Source organism: Thalassophryne amazonica, chromosome 3 (genome assembly GCF_902500255.1).
Source record: "Thalassophryne amazonica chromosome 3, fThaAma1.1, whole genome shotgun sequence".
Classification (NCBI taxonomy): Eukaryota; Metazoa; Chordata; class Actinopteri; order Batrachoidiformes; family Batrachoididae; genus Thalassophryne; species Thalassophryne amazonica.
The window spans coordinates 53846561-53864197 of NC_047105.1; the positions used below are offsets into that span (position 1 = coordinate 53846561).

At 42.0% G+C, this 17637-nt stretch overlaps 1 protein-coding gene across 1 annotated transcript in view; it reads left to right on the forward strand.

Moving 5' to 3' along the window:
- Positions 1-16538, forward strand: part of LOC117506728 (high mobility group protein HMGI-C-like) — a 57160-nt gene extending 40622 nt beyond the window's left edge. The window contains exons 4-6 of the mRNA XM_034166300.1: positions 4523-4573; positions 4751-4780; positions 16414-16538. Of these exons, the coding sequence (XP_034022191.1) occupies positions 4523-4573; positions 4751-4780; positions 16414-16494 (162 nt within the window). The 3' untranslated portion in view covers positions 16495-16538. The remainder of the gene's footprint in view (positions 1-4522; positions 4574-4750; positions 4781-16413) is intronic.
- The last annotated feature ends 1099 nt before the right edge of the window (positions 16539-17637 follow it).

Consider the following 17637-nt stretch of genomic DNA (forward strand, 5'->3'; position numbering starts at 1 on the left):
GTCTCCATAGTAAAGGTCAAACAAGGTCAATGTGCATTGGATTCTCTGACATGTGATATATGTTACCCTGTAACATGAACTAAGCATGACACATGATGCAAACTGTTACTTTTTAAAACCCGTTTAACTCAACCAATAATTTGCGTCATTTCATTTGTGTCATACATGGCTGCCTATTGAAAATTCAAGTGGCCAATCATTTTTTTCAAAAGAGTTCATGTCTATGGATTATTTGTGCCGAATTTGATGTTTGTATCACCATTTGCAGGATTCCACTCTAAATATTCTCTTGCTGCATTATATATGAGATGTAAGATGCTGCTCCTCAGTGTTTCTTAATTGCCCTCAAAAGTATTGGAACACTTGGTATTTCACACATTTTAATTTGTTTATTCCATTTCAAATACATTTTTTTTCTAAAATTATCTTCCTTAACTCAAACTGAAAGCAAATCTTGACAACTTGATATAAAGTAATTAAAAATATAAAATCTAGCTTCCTGATGAAGTGGTGTAGAGGAGGATTTTTTTTAAAAAAGAAGACAGAAAGTACATTTGAGATGAAAGACTAGATTTGATGTTTTAGTGAAATAAACTTTTGTATTTCTTCATAAATGATGTAAATAAAGTCCAAGACATATTCAGTGACTTGGAAATGTTCATGTTTCCATCCAAGTTTTAGAGATTTGCTTTCAGTTTGAGTTTGAGAAAGATGATTTTAGAAATTTTTAGTCTTTATCTTTTTGTATTTCTTGTATTTAAAATGGCATAAACAAATAAAAATGTGTGAAATTCCAAGTGTTCCAGTACTTTTGGAGGGCACAGTATCCTAAATTATGATGCTCCCCCCCCAGAAGCTGAAAGGTTTTAGCCATGCTAATGCTCCCCTGAAGCATTTACTCAAAAAAAGTCTAAAGGAGCTAAATGACATAGCGAGATGCTGAAGAGCTTCACTCGTTCATGTCCGTGACATATTATACGATATAAAATTCATCACTGATTACTGTGCGGTAACTGAACTTAATAAACCTCTCAGAGTAGAGCAGGGTAAAGTGTTTCAAGTATAAACTTGTAACTGTATGCCAATCACACACATCTCTTGATTGTTTTTTTTTCAAATGTAATTGTCAGTATTTTATAGTTTCATCACAAAACTGAACAATATAAAAAAAAATCTCTGTAATCAAATTAATCTTTTTTTTTCTTGAAGGGCTGGTAAATGTCAACAATAATGCCACTACATGATGACATCAGCCACAGGAGTTAGAACAGTGTTTGGGACTGAAATGTTCCAGAGGATGGAAGTTGATGTTTTAGGTGCAGTTCCACTAAAGCTGCCACACAGCGGTTTGACTCCCCCAGACTGTGTGAGCGTATCACAAAGAGTACAGACGGGCTCAGTGAACCCGCTGAACAACTAATCAACGTACGTCACACAATTTAGCATTTTCATGGATATGCATCTTGGACGTGAAGTGGCATCATTTGACATTAGGGATGGGTATTGATAAGGTTTTATTGATATCGATGCCATTATCGATTCTGCTTATCGATCCGATTCCTTATCGATTCTCTTATCGATACCTCGTGAATTTTGTACTAAAAGTAGGCTTTACAGGTTTTCTATGTATTTCCTTGAGTCTTAAAGTAAATAAATATGAAATTGGTCACTGTATCCTTGATCTCTGGACATAAATAAAAATAAACAAAACTGTGTTTCGTTTTGAAGTTATTAATTCAGACTGAATTCTATTGTTCTATCTTGACTTGTCAGAGAGCCGCGCAGCGTTTGGAGCTGTGTGAACAGAACGGAGGATAATTCTCGTTTCTTTCTCGCAACAAGACAGGAGTCCCAGTTAGTAACTTTAATCCTCACAAAAGTGAATCACAACTCATATTCAGGGATGAAAGTGGTGAAAAACAAAAAAAGCTGAAACCCAAAATTACCCCCCAACACCACCTGCACGAAAATGTTTGAATTCTAGAAGCTCTGAAATGCAATCTGGGACTATTCCAGACAATAAACTGCAGTGAGTGCAGCATCCATTTAGTGAGGAAAAAACAAAACAACTTTCTTTATTCAAATTCATTCCAGTAGTATTCTGCTCTTACTAGGATGCAGCAGTTTCTAGTTTGGCAGATAGTTCTGGAGGAAATCACTGAAGAAATTAACAAACTGAAAATATGGTTTGACCGAAACAAACTGGCATTAAACTTTAAGTCAGGGATGAAATGGAGGTGTAAGAGTCACTAGGTGTTCACAGGAAACATTTATTTCTGTATGTATTTATTTATTTATGTTAGTTGATATTATATATTTTCTGTTGTGTTTCTGTTCAGGTTCTTTTTGTCTCTTTCTCTAAAATTGTATATAATAATCATTAGATTATTAATATATAAGCAAAAATAAAATTAAGGAATATTACAATTTGAAAACAAATGCACCCGAACGTTATGACGGCTGCAATTGCTAAATTGAAAATGCCATAGACATGCTAACGCGTTAGCATCGCTCCCGTTTTTAAGTTATAAAATACATCTATCAACTGTTTCAGAAGACCATAACAGGTCGGTTTAACATAGAAAAGGTAAATAATACTCACAGACGTATGCTCTTTAGGGTTTTAGCGGGAGAAAATTAAGCGAAAGAAAGAAAGAAATGAAGCAATCGACCGAAGCATTGCTTCAATCTGCGAACCACGCTTCGATTGGTTCAAGGTTCAAAGCAAAGCCGCGCTGCAGAAAAGTTGATTAAGGACCCGCTGCAGGGTCTGTAATCAACGTAGAGAAATGATTATTTTCCTGACAAACACCCGCCAAAACAACGGCCACTCTGAAGGACCGATAACAGAATCGTTAAGCACAAAGCTTATTGATGTCGGTGGATCGAATCATTTCTTAACGATACCCGAAAGGAACCGGTTCTCGATACCCATCCCTATTTGACATACATGCATTTCTGTGCTGCCCCTAACATTGTACATGACATAACGTCAATGAGCAGCTGTCTGCTAGGACAGTGTGGGGCACTTGTACTAAAGTAGTTTTACGGGTGTGCTACGTTATATATATATATATATATATATATATATATATATATATATATATATATATATATATATATATATATATATATATATATATATATATATATATATATATATATATATATATAGGGCCACTTTATTAGGTACACTTTCCTAAAGTACCAGGTCCAACCTGGTACTTTCAGAACTGCTTTAATTGGGCACCGCAGTCTCGTTTGAATCCTGTGTGTCATATTGCGGGATTTGACCACTTATGGGGGCCGCCGTTCCTGTTGCGCAATATATACACAGCATAACTTCACATGGAAAAATGGTGTACTGTTTTGTCTTCGGCTGCAATCACCAAAGCAGTCATAAAAAGTGTTTTGTTTTGTTTTTTCTCCCAGTAGAGAAGAAACGAGGCAGATGGGAGACGTCATGTCAGTAAGTGTTAGCCTACACAGCTCCATTTTTTCGCCTGTAAAACCGCCTCGACATGTATATGCTCCTGGCCATAAACAAACTGCAACACATGTCCACTTTCCCACTGCACCGTTACTTTTTCTTTACATTTTCACTTTATTTGTGTGTAATTTACCCAAAACCTCAGAGGAAATCGCGTGTTTTTTCCCCGGAAGTAGAGAAAGTGCGGCATATTTTACCCCTTTAGTGCCCACCCACAAACGAGACTGCGGTGCCTAATTCTTCATGACCTCGATTCAACAAGGTGTTTGAAACATATGTTGGTCCATGCTGACATGATAGCATCACACATTTGCACATGCAGCCAGTCTGCCCATTCTCCTCTGACATTAACAAGGCATTTTTATCGACACAACTGCCGTTCACTGGATATCGTTTCTTTTTCGGACCATTCTCTGTAAACCCTAGAGATGGTTGCATGTGAAATTCCCAGTAGATGAGCAGTTTCTGAAATACTAAGACCAGCCCGTCTGGCACCAACAACCTCAGCACCTTCAAAGTCACTGAGGTGCCCTTTCGTCCCCATTCTGATGCTCAGTTGAAACTTCAGCCTAAATGCATTGAGTTGCTGCCATGTGATTGTCCGATTAACTATTTGTGTTTAGAAGCAATTGAACAGGTGTACCTAATAAAGTGGCCGGTGAGTGTATATGTATTTATTGTGATTGCTGTTCCTCAAAAGTTGAAATAACTTAGAAATCACTGGGAGACTTCAGAGAAATCTCTTTCTTCTACTAGTACTTCTTTCTTCTCTCTATTTTTCTGGATTTACATATTCTCTGACTTCTTTTCTGTCTGTCTTTTGTTTTTTTTTAACTGGATTTACATCTGCCTCAAACTCTAATAAGCACTTTTTATTTCTACAAGATCTATGCCTGCACCAAATTTCGGTGAGATTTATTCTGTCTCCGTGAGATGTCCCACTGACAGATTAGCTTTTGGTGCAGCTAGTCATGAAAGATTTTCCACTCTGCATGTTTGATAAGTATCCATTCATCTGATTTTTTTTCTCAGAAGGTGGAGCCTGTTGGGGAGAAACGACGACGTGGTCGACCCCGGAAATGGGTATGGAGCATTCACTGACTGTACTTGACATGATGGCGTTTTCTGTAATTGTTTGTCCGTAGCCTCCGAGGTCACTGTGGACACCACAGCTGTAGAGTCCTTGAAGGCACCTTCCTCTTCTTATTCAATAATTCTCTCTCTCTGTCTCTCACTCTCTATTTCCATCACTTCTCACAGCCTCAGAAAGTCGTTCAGGAAGAGCAGCAGGTGAGGGAAATTTTTTAAATAAAATATATACATCTCAATGAATGCTGCAATAAGTGACGTTGAGGAACGAAAAGCACTTTCTTATTTCAGCTCGACATTCTTATTACTGCTTATTTGCTTCATTTTTCACTTTATGAAAAAGACACTAATGAGCCAGGCATTGTTAATCCAGCCTGATCGGATGCAGGCATCTGTGACGAGTTGCACACAGCTTTGCCCCTTCCCAAGACACCAAAAGATCGAAAATGAACTCCGAACATATTTAATCAGGAAATTATCTGGCCCTATGGTAGACTGGTGTCCTGTCCAGGGTGTAACCCGCCTCACACCCTATGACTGCTGGGATAGGCAGTCATAGGGTCCCTGTCACAGAGGGAACAGGATAAGCAGCTCATCCCAAACTTCCCTATCCCCGGCCAGGCCCTCTAACTCCTCCTGGGGTCTCCCTAGTTATTCCTAAGGCATCTGACAGACCCCACCATTGTGTCTTGAGCCCATTTGGATGTGCCTTGCAGACCTCCCTAGGGAGATAACCAGGTGGCATCCTCACCACATGCCCGAACCACCTCAGCTGGCTCCTTTCGATATGATAGGTTGGCATATCTGGCTCAACACGTTCCCTCAGATATGTGAGTGCACAACCATTAGGTCCCCTTCACACTTAGCAGGAATGAATGAGGCTGAATGGTGCACAAAGGAGGAATCGCATGGCATTAGTGATAAATTGGAGCTGACTAACGCCTCGTACTCCTGTCGCCACAACCATTTGCGCACACCAGCAGCCAAAAGACAGAGAGAGCCCTACGAGTGCCCATTCAGTCCCTCTCTTGGCAGGTGTCGGCTAAATTCCAGGTGCCACACACATAAACATCTAATACCACTCATGGAGCGCTTAGGAAATGTGTGGCCATTCACGCAGTCAGCACGAAAATAGAGAGCAGGCAACCACTTTTGAGCTGGTTGTGAATAATTGTCTAAGTGCCCCACGAGTGTGGTGTTGCCAAGCAACACACGTGGCATGCCAGAGTGTGGGCTCCCCCCTCAACACATGCGGTGTGCATGTGTAGTGCGCGTGTGCCCCCCCCCACAACATGTGGTGTGCATGTCTTTCGTGCACCCCCCCACACACACAGATGGTGTGTGTGTGTTGATACCCCCCCCCCCCCATGAGCCTATAGTCGAGGTGCAGCTGAGGTTGCAAATGGTGGCTGCAGTGCAATCACAGTGTGATCGTGGTCAGCAAAGCGCACACAGCTGGACAGCTGTCATGTCCGTTATGACACAGCTGACAGCTGTGGAAGACCATGGCATATGACAAACCTACACCACTGCGTCCTCTTGCAAACAGACTGTTTCAAGTATTAAACCATACACACACACACACACACACAGTAAATATAATGCCTATCCTGTTCACGAATAAGTATATTCACATAAAGCTTCCATGGAAAATGAAGTCTGAAAATACTTTCATTCCTTGTTGTGGCTGAAGAAGTGTCTGTCTGTGACACTGGCCCTTTGTGCACTTGGCCCCATCAGCTCCGGCAGCGGCACTTTGGCGCACGTGGCTACCCCCCCCCGGGCCTATGTTCGCGCCACAAGGAGAAGTTGAAAGTCACAGTCATTTGACCACTGTATCATATACTCAAAGCTGGAGAAGATATCGTGCCATGAAGAACAGCACGTCTTCACAACACGCTGTGTATCTGCGGGCTCTTTTGACACGGTGAATAATAAACACAGCTCATTGGCCCGCTGCGCCTCACGTGACACATGACCATTCATGTGAGCTTATTGCTGCTCCACATCATAGCTGACCGCTGTGTACACGCGTGTACCAGTGTACAGTGACAGTGAGCCCATTCATGTGAGGAGAGGTGGGCGTGTCGCATGTCAATCATATATTGATTGATCTGGTCACACGCGCACACATGCACGACAGTTATGCGTACTACAGTTATGTCAGGGGGGCGTGGTTGGCATGTATCACGTCATGGGTTGGATGGCATTCGAAATCATGCAGGAAGGGGGCTGACCACCGCCCGCGGCGAGTGCTGTGGTCCTGCTGCGTGCATTGCAGCTGACCGTCAGTGCAACACAAAGCTGGTGACACATAACGTGCTCCATTCATCCATGTGCAAGGCACGGTACTGCATGTGTGTATGCAAACAATGACGACATGGGGAGACATAAAAACACAGTGGATCACTGCAACCACGTCTCAGTGCGCACAGCGATGACCATGCAGTCAACGCTGCACTTGACCACTGCGTCATCGCTACTCAAAGCTTGGGACATGATCACTAGCACTTCAGTGTACGCTGGACACGTGGAGCTGGCTCATGTGTTCATGAGATGAGTGCATCAGGTCATTCATGTTAAAAATAAAAGTAGGAAAAAGTCATGTCAGTTCATCACTTCCTGGCGTACGTCTAGAAAGAGGATAATTTTTGTACTGTGTGCACAGGAATTAAATATTATAGAAGTTGCTGTTTCATTATTATTATTTTTTGGTGTGTTTTTCTGTTTTTTGTTTGTTTTTTTGTTTTTATACAGTGAGAACAGATGTATGACCAGTAGCATGATCGTCTCTCATTTAAACAGTACATTCATCGTTCATATAATGTTCTGAATCTGTGCTGTCACATTATTTTGTGCTTACACATTTTCATTCATTTATGTACATATGAGCAGCATCTCATTGCTCCACTGCTGTGTGGGCGCGACTTTCCACGTGCTTGCACTGTGTTTGTGCACAAAAACCATTGCAGCTGGATCATTCACGCCTGTATGACCGTGTGACCCTCTCGACAGCAGATAGATGTTTTCGCGGATCGCCAATTCACGTTTTTTTTTTCTTCCCTCTTTTTTGGCCGATTTCTGCTTCTTTCGCCTAACTTAATGTTATGTATGAAGGGGCCCTTAAGAATGTAAAAGGCTCTGCTGGAGAGCATGTGGGCATATAGATGCAGACCATACCCACATATTTTGGGCCTGCCAAAAGATAAAAGGGGATTGGGATAAAATATGGCAATGCCTGCAAAAGGCAATAGGTTACAAAATACCAAAAACGTTCAAGATGCTCTACTTAGGGAATCTAACACAAAACATAATTCAAAAAAAGGATGAATATCTTGTAAAGGTATTGCTGTCGGCAAGCAAAAAAACAATTACAAGACTATGGTACAAACCAGAGCCACCGACCGAGGAGCAGTGGCGGTGCACTGTGGAAGAAATTTTTATATTGGAGAAACTTACACATAAACTGAGATTGCAAGAAGAACAATTCGAGATTAAATGGAGGAAATGGACTGATTATAGAAGACAAGAAGAGGACACCACCACTATAAACCAGTCCCAGCAGAAGACTGCCCCTCCCTGAGCCTGGTTCTGCTGGAGGTTTCTTCCTGTTAAAAGGGAGTTTTTCCTTCCCACTGTACCCAAGTGCTTGCTCACAGGGGGTCGTTTTGACCGTTGGGGTTTTACATCATTATTGTATGGCCTTGCCTTACAATATAAAGCGCCTTGGGGCAACTGTTTGTTGTGATTTGGCGCTATATAAAAAAAAAAAATTGATTGAAAAAAATTGAATTGATTGATAAATCGACAAAAAGAACATGGATGAGTGACTGTTTGCTAAGATATCTAGACTCTTTGAGGCGACTCCTGCCCGAGTAACTGTGTACCAGTTTGTTCTTTGTTCGTTACTACTTCTTTATGTCAATAAAAAATAAGTAAAAAAAAAAAAAAAAAAATCTACACTCAACAAAAATATAAACGCAACACTTTTGGTTTTGCTCTCATTTTGCATGAGATGAACTCAAAGATCTAAAACTTTTTCCACATACACAATATCACCATTTCCCTCAAATATGTTTCACAAACTAGGCTAAATCTGTGATAGTGAGCACTTCTCCTTTGCTGAGATAATCCATCCCACCTCACAGGTGTGCCATATCAAGATGCTGATTAGACACCATGATTAGTGCACAGGTGTGCCTTAGACTGCCCACAATAAAAGGCCACTCTGAAAGGTGCAGTTTTATCACACAGCACAATGCCACAGATGTCGCAAGATTTGAGGGAGCGTGCAATTGGCATGCTGACAGCAGGAATGTCAACCAGAGCTGTTGCTCGTGTATTGAATGTTCATTTCTCTACCATAAGCCATCTCCAAAGGCGTTTCAGAGAATTTGGCAGTACATCCAACCAGCCTCACAACCGCAGACCACGTGTAACCACACCAGCCCAAGACCTCCACATCCAGCATGTTCACCTCCAAGATCGTCTGAGACCAGCCACTCGGACAGCTGCTGAAACAATCGGTTTGCATAACCAAAGAATTTCTGCACAAACTGTCAGAAACCGTCTCAGGGAAGCTCATCTGCATGCTCGTCGTCCTCATCGGGGTCTCGACCTGACTCCAGTTCGTCGTCGTAACCGACTTGAGTGGACAAATGCACACATTCGCTGGCGTTTGGCACGTTGGAGAGGTGTTCTCTTCACGGATGAATCCCGGTTCACATTGTTCAGGGCAGATGGCAGACAGCGTGTGTGGCGTCGTGTGGGTGAGCGGTTTTCTGATGTCAGTGTTGTGGATCGAGTGGCCCATGGTGGCGGTGGGGTTATGGTATGGGCAGGCGTCTGTTATGGACGAAGAACACAGGTGCATTTTATTGATGGCGTTTTGAATGCACAGAGATACCGTGACGAAATCCTGAGGCCCATTGTTGTGCCATACATCCAAGAACATCACCTCATGTTGCAGCAGGATAATGCATGGCCCCATGTTGCAAGGATCTGTACACAATTCTTGGAAGCTGAAGATGTCTCAGTTCTTGCATGGCCGGCATACTCACCGGACATGTCACCCATTGAGCATGTTTGGGATGCTCTGGACCGGCGTATACGACAGCGTGTACCAGTTCCTGCCAATATCCAGCAACTTCGCACAGCCATTGAAGAGGACTGGACCAACATTCCACAGGCCACAATTGACAACCTGATCAACTCTATGCGAAGGAGATGTGTTGCACTGCATGAGGCAAATGTGGTCACACCAGATACTGACTGGTATCCCCCCCAATAAAACAAAACTGCACCTTTCAGAGTGGCCTTTTATTGTGGGCAGTCTAAGGCACAACTGTGCACTAATCATGGTGTCTAATCAGCATCTTGATATGGCACACCTGTGAGGTGGGATGGATTATCTCAGCAAAGGAGAAGTGCTCACTATCACAGATTTAGACTGGTTTGTGAACAATATTTGAGGGAAATGGTGATATTGTGTATGTGGAAAAAGTTCTAGATCTTTGAGTTCATCTCATACAAAATGGGAGCAAAACCAAAAGTCAATCAATCAATCAATCAACTTTTTTCTTGTATAGCGCCAAATCACAACAAACAGTTGCCCCAAGGCGCTCCACATTGCAAGGCAAGGCCATACAATAATTATGAAACATAGTCTACGTCTAAAGCAACATAACCAAGGGATGGTCCAGGGTCACCCGATCCAGCCCTAACTATAAGCCTTAGCGAAAAGGAAAGTTTTAAGCCTAATCTTAAAAGTAGAGAGGGTATCTGTCTCCCTGATCTGAATTGGGAGCTGGTTCCACAGGAGAGGAGCCTGAAAGCTGAAGGCTCTGCCTCCCATTCTACTCTTACAAACCCTAGGAACTACAAGTAAGCCCGCAGTCTGAGAGCGAAGCGCTCTAATGGGGTAATATGGTACTACGAGGTCCCTAAGATAAGATGGGACCTGATTATTCAAAACCTTATAAGTAAGAAGAAGAATTTTAAATTCTATTCTAGCATTAACAGGAAGCCAATGAAGGGAGGCCAACACGGGTGAGATATGCTCTCTCCTTCTAGTCCCCGTCAGTACTCTAGCTGCAGCATTCTGAACCAACTGAAGGCTTTTTAGGGAACTTTTAGGACAACCTGATAATAATGAATTACAATAGTCCAGCCTAGAGGAAATAAATGCATGAATTAGTTTTTCAGCATCACTCTGAGACAAGACCTTTCTGATTTTAGAGATATTGCGTAAATGCAAAAAGGCAGTCCTACATATTTGTTTAATATGCGCTTTGAATGACATATCCTGATCAAAAATAACTCCAAGATTTCTCACAGTATTACTAGAGATCAGGGAAATGCCATCCAGAGTAACGATCTGGTTAGACACCATGCTTCTAAGATTTGTGGGGCCAAGTACAATAACTTCAGTTTTATCTGAGTTTAAAAGCAGGAAATTAGAGGTCATCCATGTCTTTATGTCTGTAAGACAATCCTGCAGTTTAGCTAATTGGTGCGTATCCTCTGGCTTCATGGATAGATAAAGCTGGGTATCATCTGCGTAACAATGAAAATTTAAGCAATACCGTCTAATAATACTGCCCAAGGGAAGCATGTATAAAGTGAATAAAATTGGTCCTAGCACAGAACCTTGTGGAACTCCATAATTAACTTTAGTCTGTGAAGAAGATTCCCCATTTACATGAACAAACTGTAATCTATTAGACATCTATTAGACAAATATGATTCAAACCACCGCAGCGCAATGCCTTTAATACCTATGACATGCTCTAATCTCTGTAATAAAATTTTATGGTCAACAGTATCAAAAGCAGCACTGAGGTCCAACAGAACAAGCACAGAGATAAGTCCACTGTCCGAAGCCATAAGAAGATCATTTGTAACCTTCACTAATGCTGTTTCTGTACTATGATGAATTCTAAAACCTGACTGAAACTCTTCAAATAGACCATTCCTCTGCAGGTGATCAGTTAGCTGTTTTACAACTACCCTCTCAAGAATCTTTGAGAGAAAAGGAAGGTTGGAGATTGGCCTATAATTAGCTAAGATAGCTGGGTCAAGTGATGGCTTTTTAAGTAATGGTTTAATTACTGCCACCTTAAAGGCCTGTGGTACATAACCAACTAACAAAGATAGATTGATCATATTTAAGATTGAAGCATTAAATAATGGTAGGACTTCCTTGAGCAGCCTGGCAGGAATGGGGTCTAATAAGCATGTTGATGGTTTGGATGAAGTAACTAATGAAAATAACTCAGACAGAACAATCGGAGAGAAAGAGTCTAACCAAATACCGGCATCACTGAAAGCAGCCAAAGATAACGATACATCTTTGGGATGGTTATGAGTAATTTTTTCTCTAATAGTCAAAATTTTGTTAGCAAAGAAAGTCATGAAGTCATTACTAGTTAAAGTTAATGGAATACTCAGCTCAATAGAACTCTGACTCTTTGTCAGCCTGGCTACAGTGCTGAAAAGAAACCTGGGGTTGTTCTTATTTTCTTCAATTAGTGATGAGTAGAAAGATGTCCTAGCTTCACGAAGGGCTTTCTTATAGAGCAACAAACTCTTTTTCCAGGCTAAGTGAAGATCTTCTAAATTAGTGAGACGCCATTTCCTCTCCAACTTACGGGTTATCAGCTTTAAGCTACGAGTTTGTGAGTTATACCACGGAGTCAGACACTTCTGATTTAAAGCTCTCTTTTTCAGAGGAGCTACAGCATCCAAAGTTGTCTTCAATGAGGATGTAAAACTATTGACAAGATACTCTAACTCCCTTACAGAGTTTAGGTAGCTACTCTGCTCTGTGTTGGTATATGACATTAGAGAACATAAAGAAGGAATCATATCCTTAAACCTAGTTACAGCGCTTTCTGAAAGACTTCTAGTGTAATGAAACTTATTCCCCACTGCAGGGTAGTCCATCAGGGTAAATGTAAATGTTATTAAAAAATGATCAGACAAAAGGCAGTTTTCAGGGAATACTGTTAAGTCTTCTATTTCCATACCATAAGTCAGAACAAGATCTAAAATATGATTAAAGTGGTGGGTGGACTCATTTACTTTTTGAGCAAAGCCGATAGAGTCTAATAATAGATTAAATGCAGTGTTGAGGCTGTCATTCTCAGCATCTGTGTGGATGTTAAAATCGCCCACTATAATTATTTTATCTGAGCTAAGCACTAAGTCAGACAAAAGGTCTGAAAATTCACAGAGAAACTCACAGTAACGACCAGGTGGACGATAGATAATAACAAATAAAACTGGTTTTTGGGACTTCCAATTTGGATGGACAAGACTAAGAGACAAGCTTTCAAATGAATTAAAGCTCTGTCTAGGTTTTTGATTAATTAATAAGCTGGAATGGAAGATTGCTGCTAATCCTCCGCCCCGGCCCGTGCTACGAGCATTCTGACAGTTAGTGTGACTCGGGGGTGTTGACTCATTTAAACTAACATATTCATCCTGCTGTAACCAAGTTTCTGTTAGGCAGAATAAATCAATACGTTGATCAATTATTATATCATTTACCAACAGGGACTTAGAAGAAAGAGACCTAATGTTTAATAGACCACATTTAACTGTTTTAGTCTGTGGTGCAATTGAAGGTGCTATATTATTTTTTCTTTTTGAATTTTTATGCTTAAATAGATTTTTGCTAGTTATTGGTGGTCTGGGAGCAGGCACCGTCTCTACGGGGATGGGGTAATAGGGGGATGGCAGGGGGAGAGAAGCTGCAGAGAGGTGTATAAGACCACAGCTCTGCCTCCTGGTCCCAACGCTAGACAGTCACAGTTTGGAGGATCCCAAAAAATTGGCCAGATTTCTAGAAATGAGAGCTGCTCCCTCTAAAGTGGGATGGATGCCGTCTCTCCTAACAAGACCAGGTTTTCCCCAGAAGCTTTGCCAATTATCAATGAAGCCCACCTCATTTTTTGGACACCACTCAGACAGCCAGCAATTCAAGGAGAACATGCGGCTGAACATGTCACTCCCGGTCTGATTGGGGAGGGGCCCAGAGAAAACAACAGAGTTCGACATTGTTTTTGCAAAGTTACACACCGATTCAATGTTAATTTTAGTGACCTCCGATTGGCGTAACCGAGTGTCATTACTGCCGACGTGAATTACAATCTTACCAAATTTACGCTTAGCCTTAGCCAGCAATTTCAAATGTCCTTCGATGTCGCCTGCTCTGGCCCCCGGAAGACAATTGACAATGGTTGCTGGTGTCGCTAACTTCACATTTCTCAAAACAGAGTTGCCAATAACCAGAGTTTGATCCTCGGCGAGTGTATCGTCGAGTGGGGAAAAACGGTTAGAGATGTGAACGGGTTGACGGTGTACACGGGGCTTCTGTTTAGGGCTACGCTTCCTCCTCACAGTCACCCAGTCAGCCTGCCTTCCCGACTGCACGGGGTCTGCCAGGGGGGAACTAACGGCGGCTAAGCTACCTTGGTCCGCACCGACTACAGGGGCCTGGCTAGCTGTAGAATTTTCCACGGTGCGGAGCCGAGCCTCCAATTCGCCCAGCCTGGCCTCCAAAGCTACGAATAAGCTGCACTTATTACAAGTACCGTTACTGCTAAAAGAGGCCGAGGAATAACTAAACATTTCACACCCAGAGCAGAAAAGTACGGGAGAGACAGGAGAAGCCGCCATGCTAAAACGGCTAAGAGCTAGTAGCTACGCTAAGCTAGCGGATTCCCAAACAGGGAATCCGACACTAGACAGGCTGTGGAGCAGCACAGGTAACGCACGACAACAGTGCTAAAATAAAATAAAAATCCACTAGACAGGCTGTGGAGCAGCACAGGTAACGCACGACAACAGTGCTAAAATAAAATAAAAATCCACTAGACAGGCTGTGGAGCAGCACAGGTAACGCACGACAACAGTGCTAAAATAAAATAAAAATCCACTAGACAGGCTGTGGAGCAGCACAGGTAACGCACGACAACAGTGCTAAAATAAAATAAAAATCCACTAGACAGGCTGTGGAGCAGCACAGGTAACGCACGACAACAGTGCTAAAAAATAAAATAAAAATAAAAATCCACAGGACAGGCTGTGGAGCAGCACAGGCAACGCACGACAACAGTGCTAAAACAAAATAAAAATCCACTAGACAGGCTGTGGAGCAGCACAGGTAACGCACGACAACAGTGCTAAAAAATAAAATAAAAATAAAAATCCACTGGACAGGCTGTGGAGCAGCACAGGCAACGCACGACAACAGTGCTAAAACAAAATAAAAATCCACTGGACAGACTGTGGAGCAGCACAGGTAACGCACGACAACAGTGCTAAAACAAAATAAAAATCCACTAGACAGGCTGTGGAGCAGCACAGGTAACGCACAACAACAGTGCTAAAAAATAAAATAAAATACAAATAAAAATCCACTGGACAGGCTGTGGAGCAGCACAGGTAACGCACGACAACAGTGCTAAATCAAAATCCACTGGACAGGCTGTGGAGCAGCACAGGTAACGCACGACAACAGTGCTAAAAAATAAAATAAAAATCCACTGAACAGGCTGTGGAGCAGCACAGGTAACGCACGACAACAGTGCTAAAATAAAATAAAAATCCACTAGGCAAGCTGTGGAGCAGCACAGGTAACACACGACAACAGTGCTAAAATAAAATAAAAATCCACTAGGCAAGCTGTGGAGCAGCACGACAACAGTGCTAAAAAATAAAACAAAAATAAAAACGAAATCGTTAGCAAGCTAGTTAGTCTGCCAACGCTGATGAAGGCCAGCTGATAAAAGAGCTCCGTCGCGATGCTTCGACCGTTAGAGGTCTTCCTTAGGCGTTGGAGCACGGTGAAAAAGTAAAAAAAAGTAAAAAAGTCTTGAAAAAGACTGTTAATTCAAAGTTAATTCAAAAGTGTTGCATTTATATTTTTGTTGAGTGTAAAAGGCTCTACAAGTAAGACATGATACGTGTCAAAGTTTCCTTGAGCAAGACACTGAAAGCAGAGGAACTGCTGGACCTTGAGCCACATCACCCTTAACACAAACATACTTGATAAGATATAAAGCAGAATGTTTGAGATATTTAGTAGTGTTTAATTTTTTAAAGGTTTTAATAATATTAAATGTGTCCAGAACTCTTACACAGTACTGTCCGTGCAGAGATCATCATGCTTGTGGTGCCGGATTACAAGAGAGAAGACAAACTGCTGAAGAATGCTTGTTATGTTTGTGAATTTTAACCTACACTTTTCTATTCAGTATGTCATATGTGTTTCATGTAACCTGGAAGAGGCTGATTTCTCCAAAGTTACGTTCTGATTTTGAGGTTTACGCCTCCAAATATCCTTTTGTGCATCTTCTTGTCATATTCTCAACAGTATATTTGCACGCGGTGCGCGTGGAAGAACTTTGTCTGCATCAGCCGTTAAATTGCACAATTTTCTGTCAGCAAAGCGGACGAGTTGTCTTGATGTCTTCTTCCGTCTTATTGCGTCCTCTTTGCTTAACGGTGTACCAAAGAGGATGAGACATGTCATTAAATGAAACCGTTAACTCTCAAACGCTCGCAGGCGAAGGGGAAGAATGAGTCAAAGTAGAGAAAGGAAACCTGCACAAACTGTTCTCTTCCTATGTCTTCTTGGTTTCCTGATATAACCGTCGCCGTCCTCATGTTTCCGACAGCTGGAACTTTTCCCCTCATGCACGCAAATCGCGCAGTGAACGTTTAATTTCATTCATGCAGCTTTGGTTTGGGTTGATTCATAATGCCTTTGTACAGAATGAGTCACTTTTTTTGTTTTGTTTGTTTTTTTGGTCCATGCTGTTTTTCAGGGTCCTTCAGAAGAGGCCGAGGAGGGCCCCTCGCACACTGAGCCGTCACCTCAGGATCCAACACAGGAGGAAGGGGAGTAGACACGATACCTCTCTACCTACCTCATGCCTCAGACAGACAGACAGACGGGGTGGGGGATTTTATGTGTGTGTGTGTGGGGGGGGGGGGGGGGGGTTCGGTCCAGCTCCTGTCTGCACTGAGGGTTCAGGAACACACCTAAACACACAAATCATAGCAAACAGTGATGTCTTCTCTTCCGGGATACTCAACATTTTGGTGAACAAATTCTGCTTTCGTGTTGAATTTGGTCTTTGGTTTGGGTTTTATTTTCTATGTTTTCCTTTCCTCAGCATGAGGGGACAATTGTGACCTAAATCGAAAAGCCTGATTTTGGGGAGGGGGGTTGGGGGGGTGGGTAGAAAAAGGAACCAAAACTAAACGGTTACATTGAAACTTGTTTCTAAATCAAGTGTCATAAATGTTCACGTAAAACAGGTGCAAGTCAGTGACATTTTACTCAAAGCAACAATGTTAACACGGTGCTCTGAGAGTGTATGCAAAAGGGTTTATTCCAGAATGTGATATCCACTTTGGGAAGGCAGATACAGTTAATTGTTAATGCCTCCAAACGCCGTTGTCGCCGACCAAACGGTCCCCCTTAAAAATCGGTCCGCCCTGCCTTCACTGCATGAGTCATTTCGGAGCATCAGCAGCATTTCACGGATTATCACCTCGTTTCTGCTTAAAACTGCACTCCATTCATCATCTATATCAGCAGCAGATATCTGAAGCTTTTGTACAACAATCGTTTCCACATAAATTCCTCATTATTTCACAATAAAAGACAGCGGACCGATCAGAGCGCCACAGCAGCACGTCTGAGTCTGACGTGCTGAGGTTTTAATTTGTCATCTTGATGGTTAAGAGCGCACCAATTTTTAGAGTGGACCATTCGGTCGGCGACACCGGTGTAAACGCGAGTATTTGCATCGTTAACCTCGGTGATGCTCCTTTTAGCTGACTAATCAAATAAGGCTTAAACTGATCTCATTTTGGGAATAAACTCTTCATATATACATATATATGTATATACACAGTATAAGTCATTTGATCACACTCAGGATTTTGCGGTTGCAGTGCTTTTACACCATAATGAAACCTCAGGTACAAAACTATTCAGGAACAAGTTGTCAGTCTACTCAGTAATAATTGTGATGCTGTGT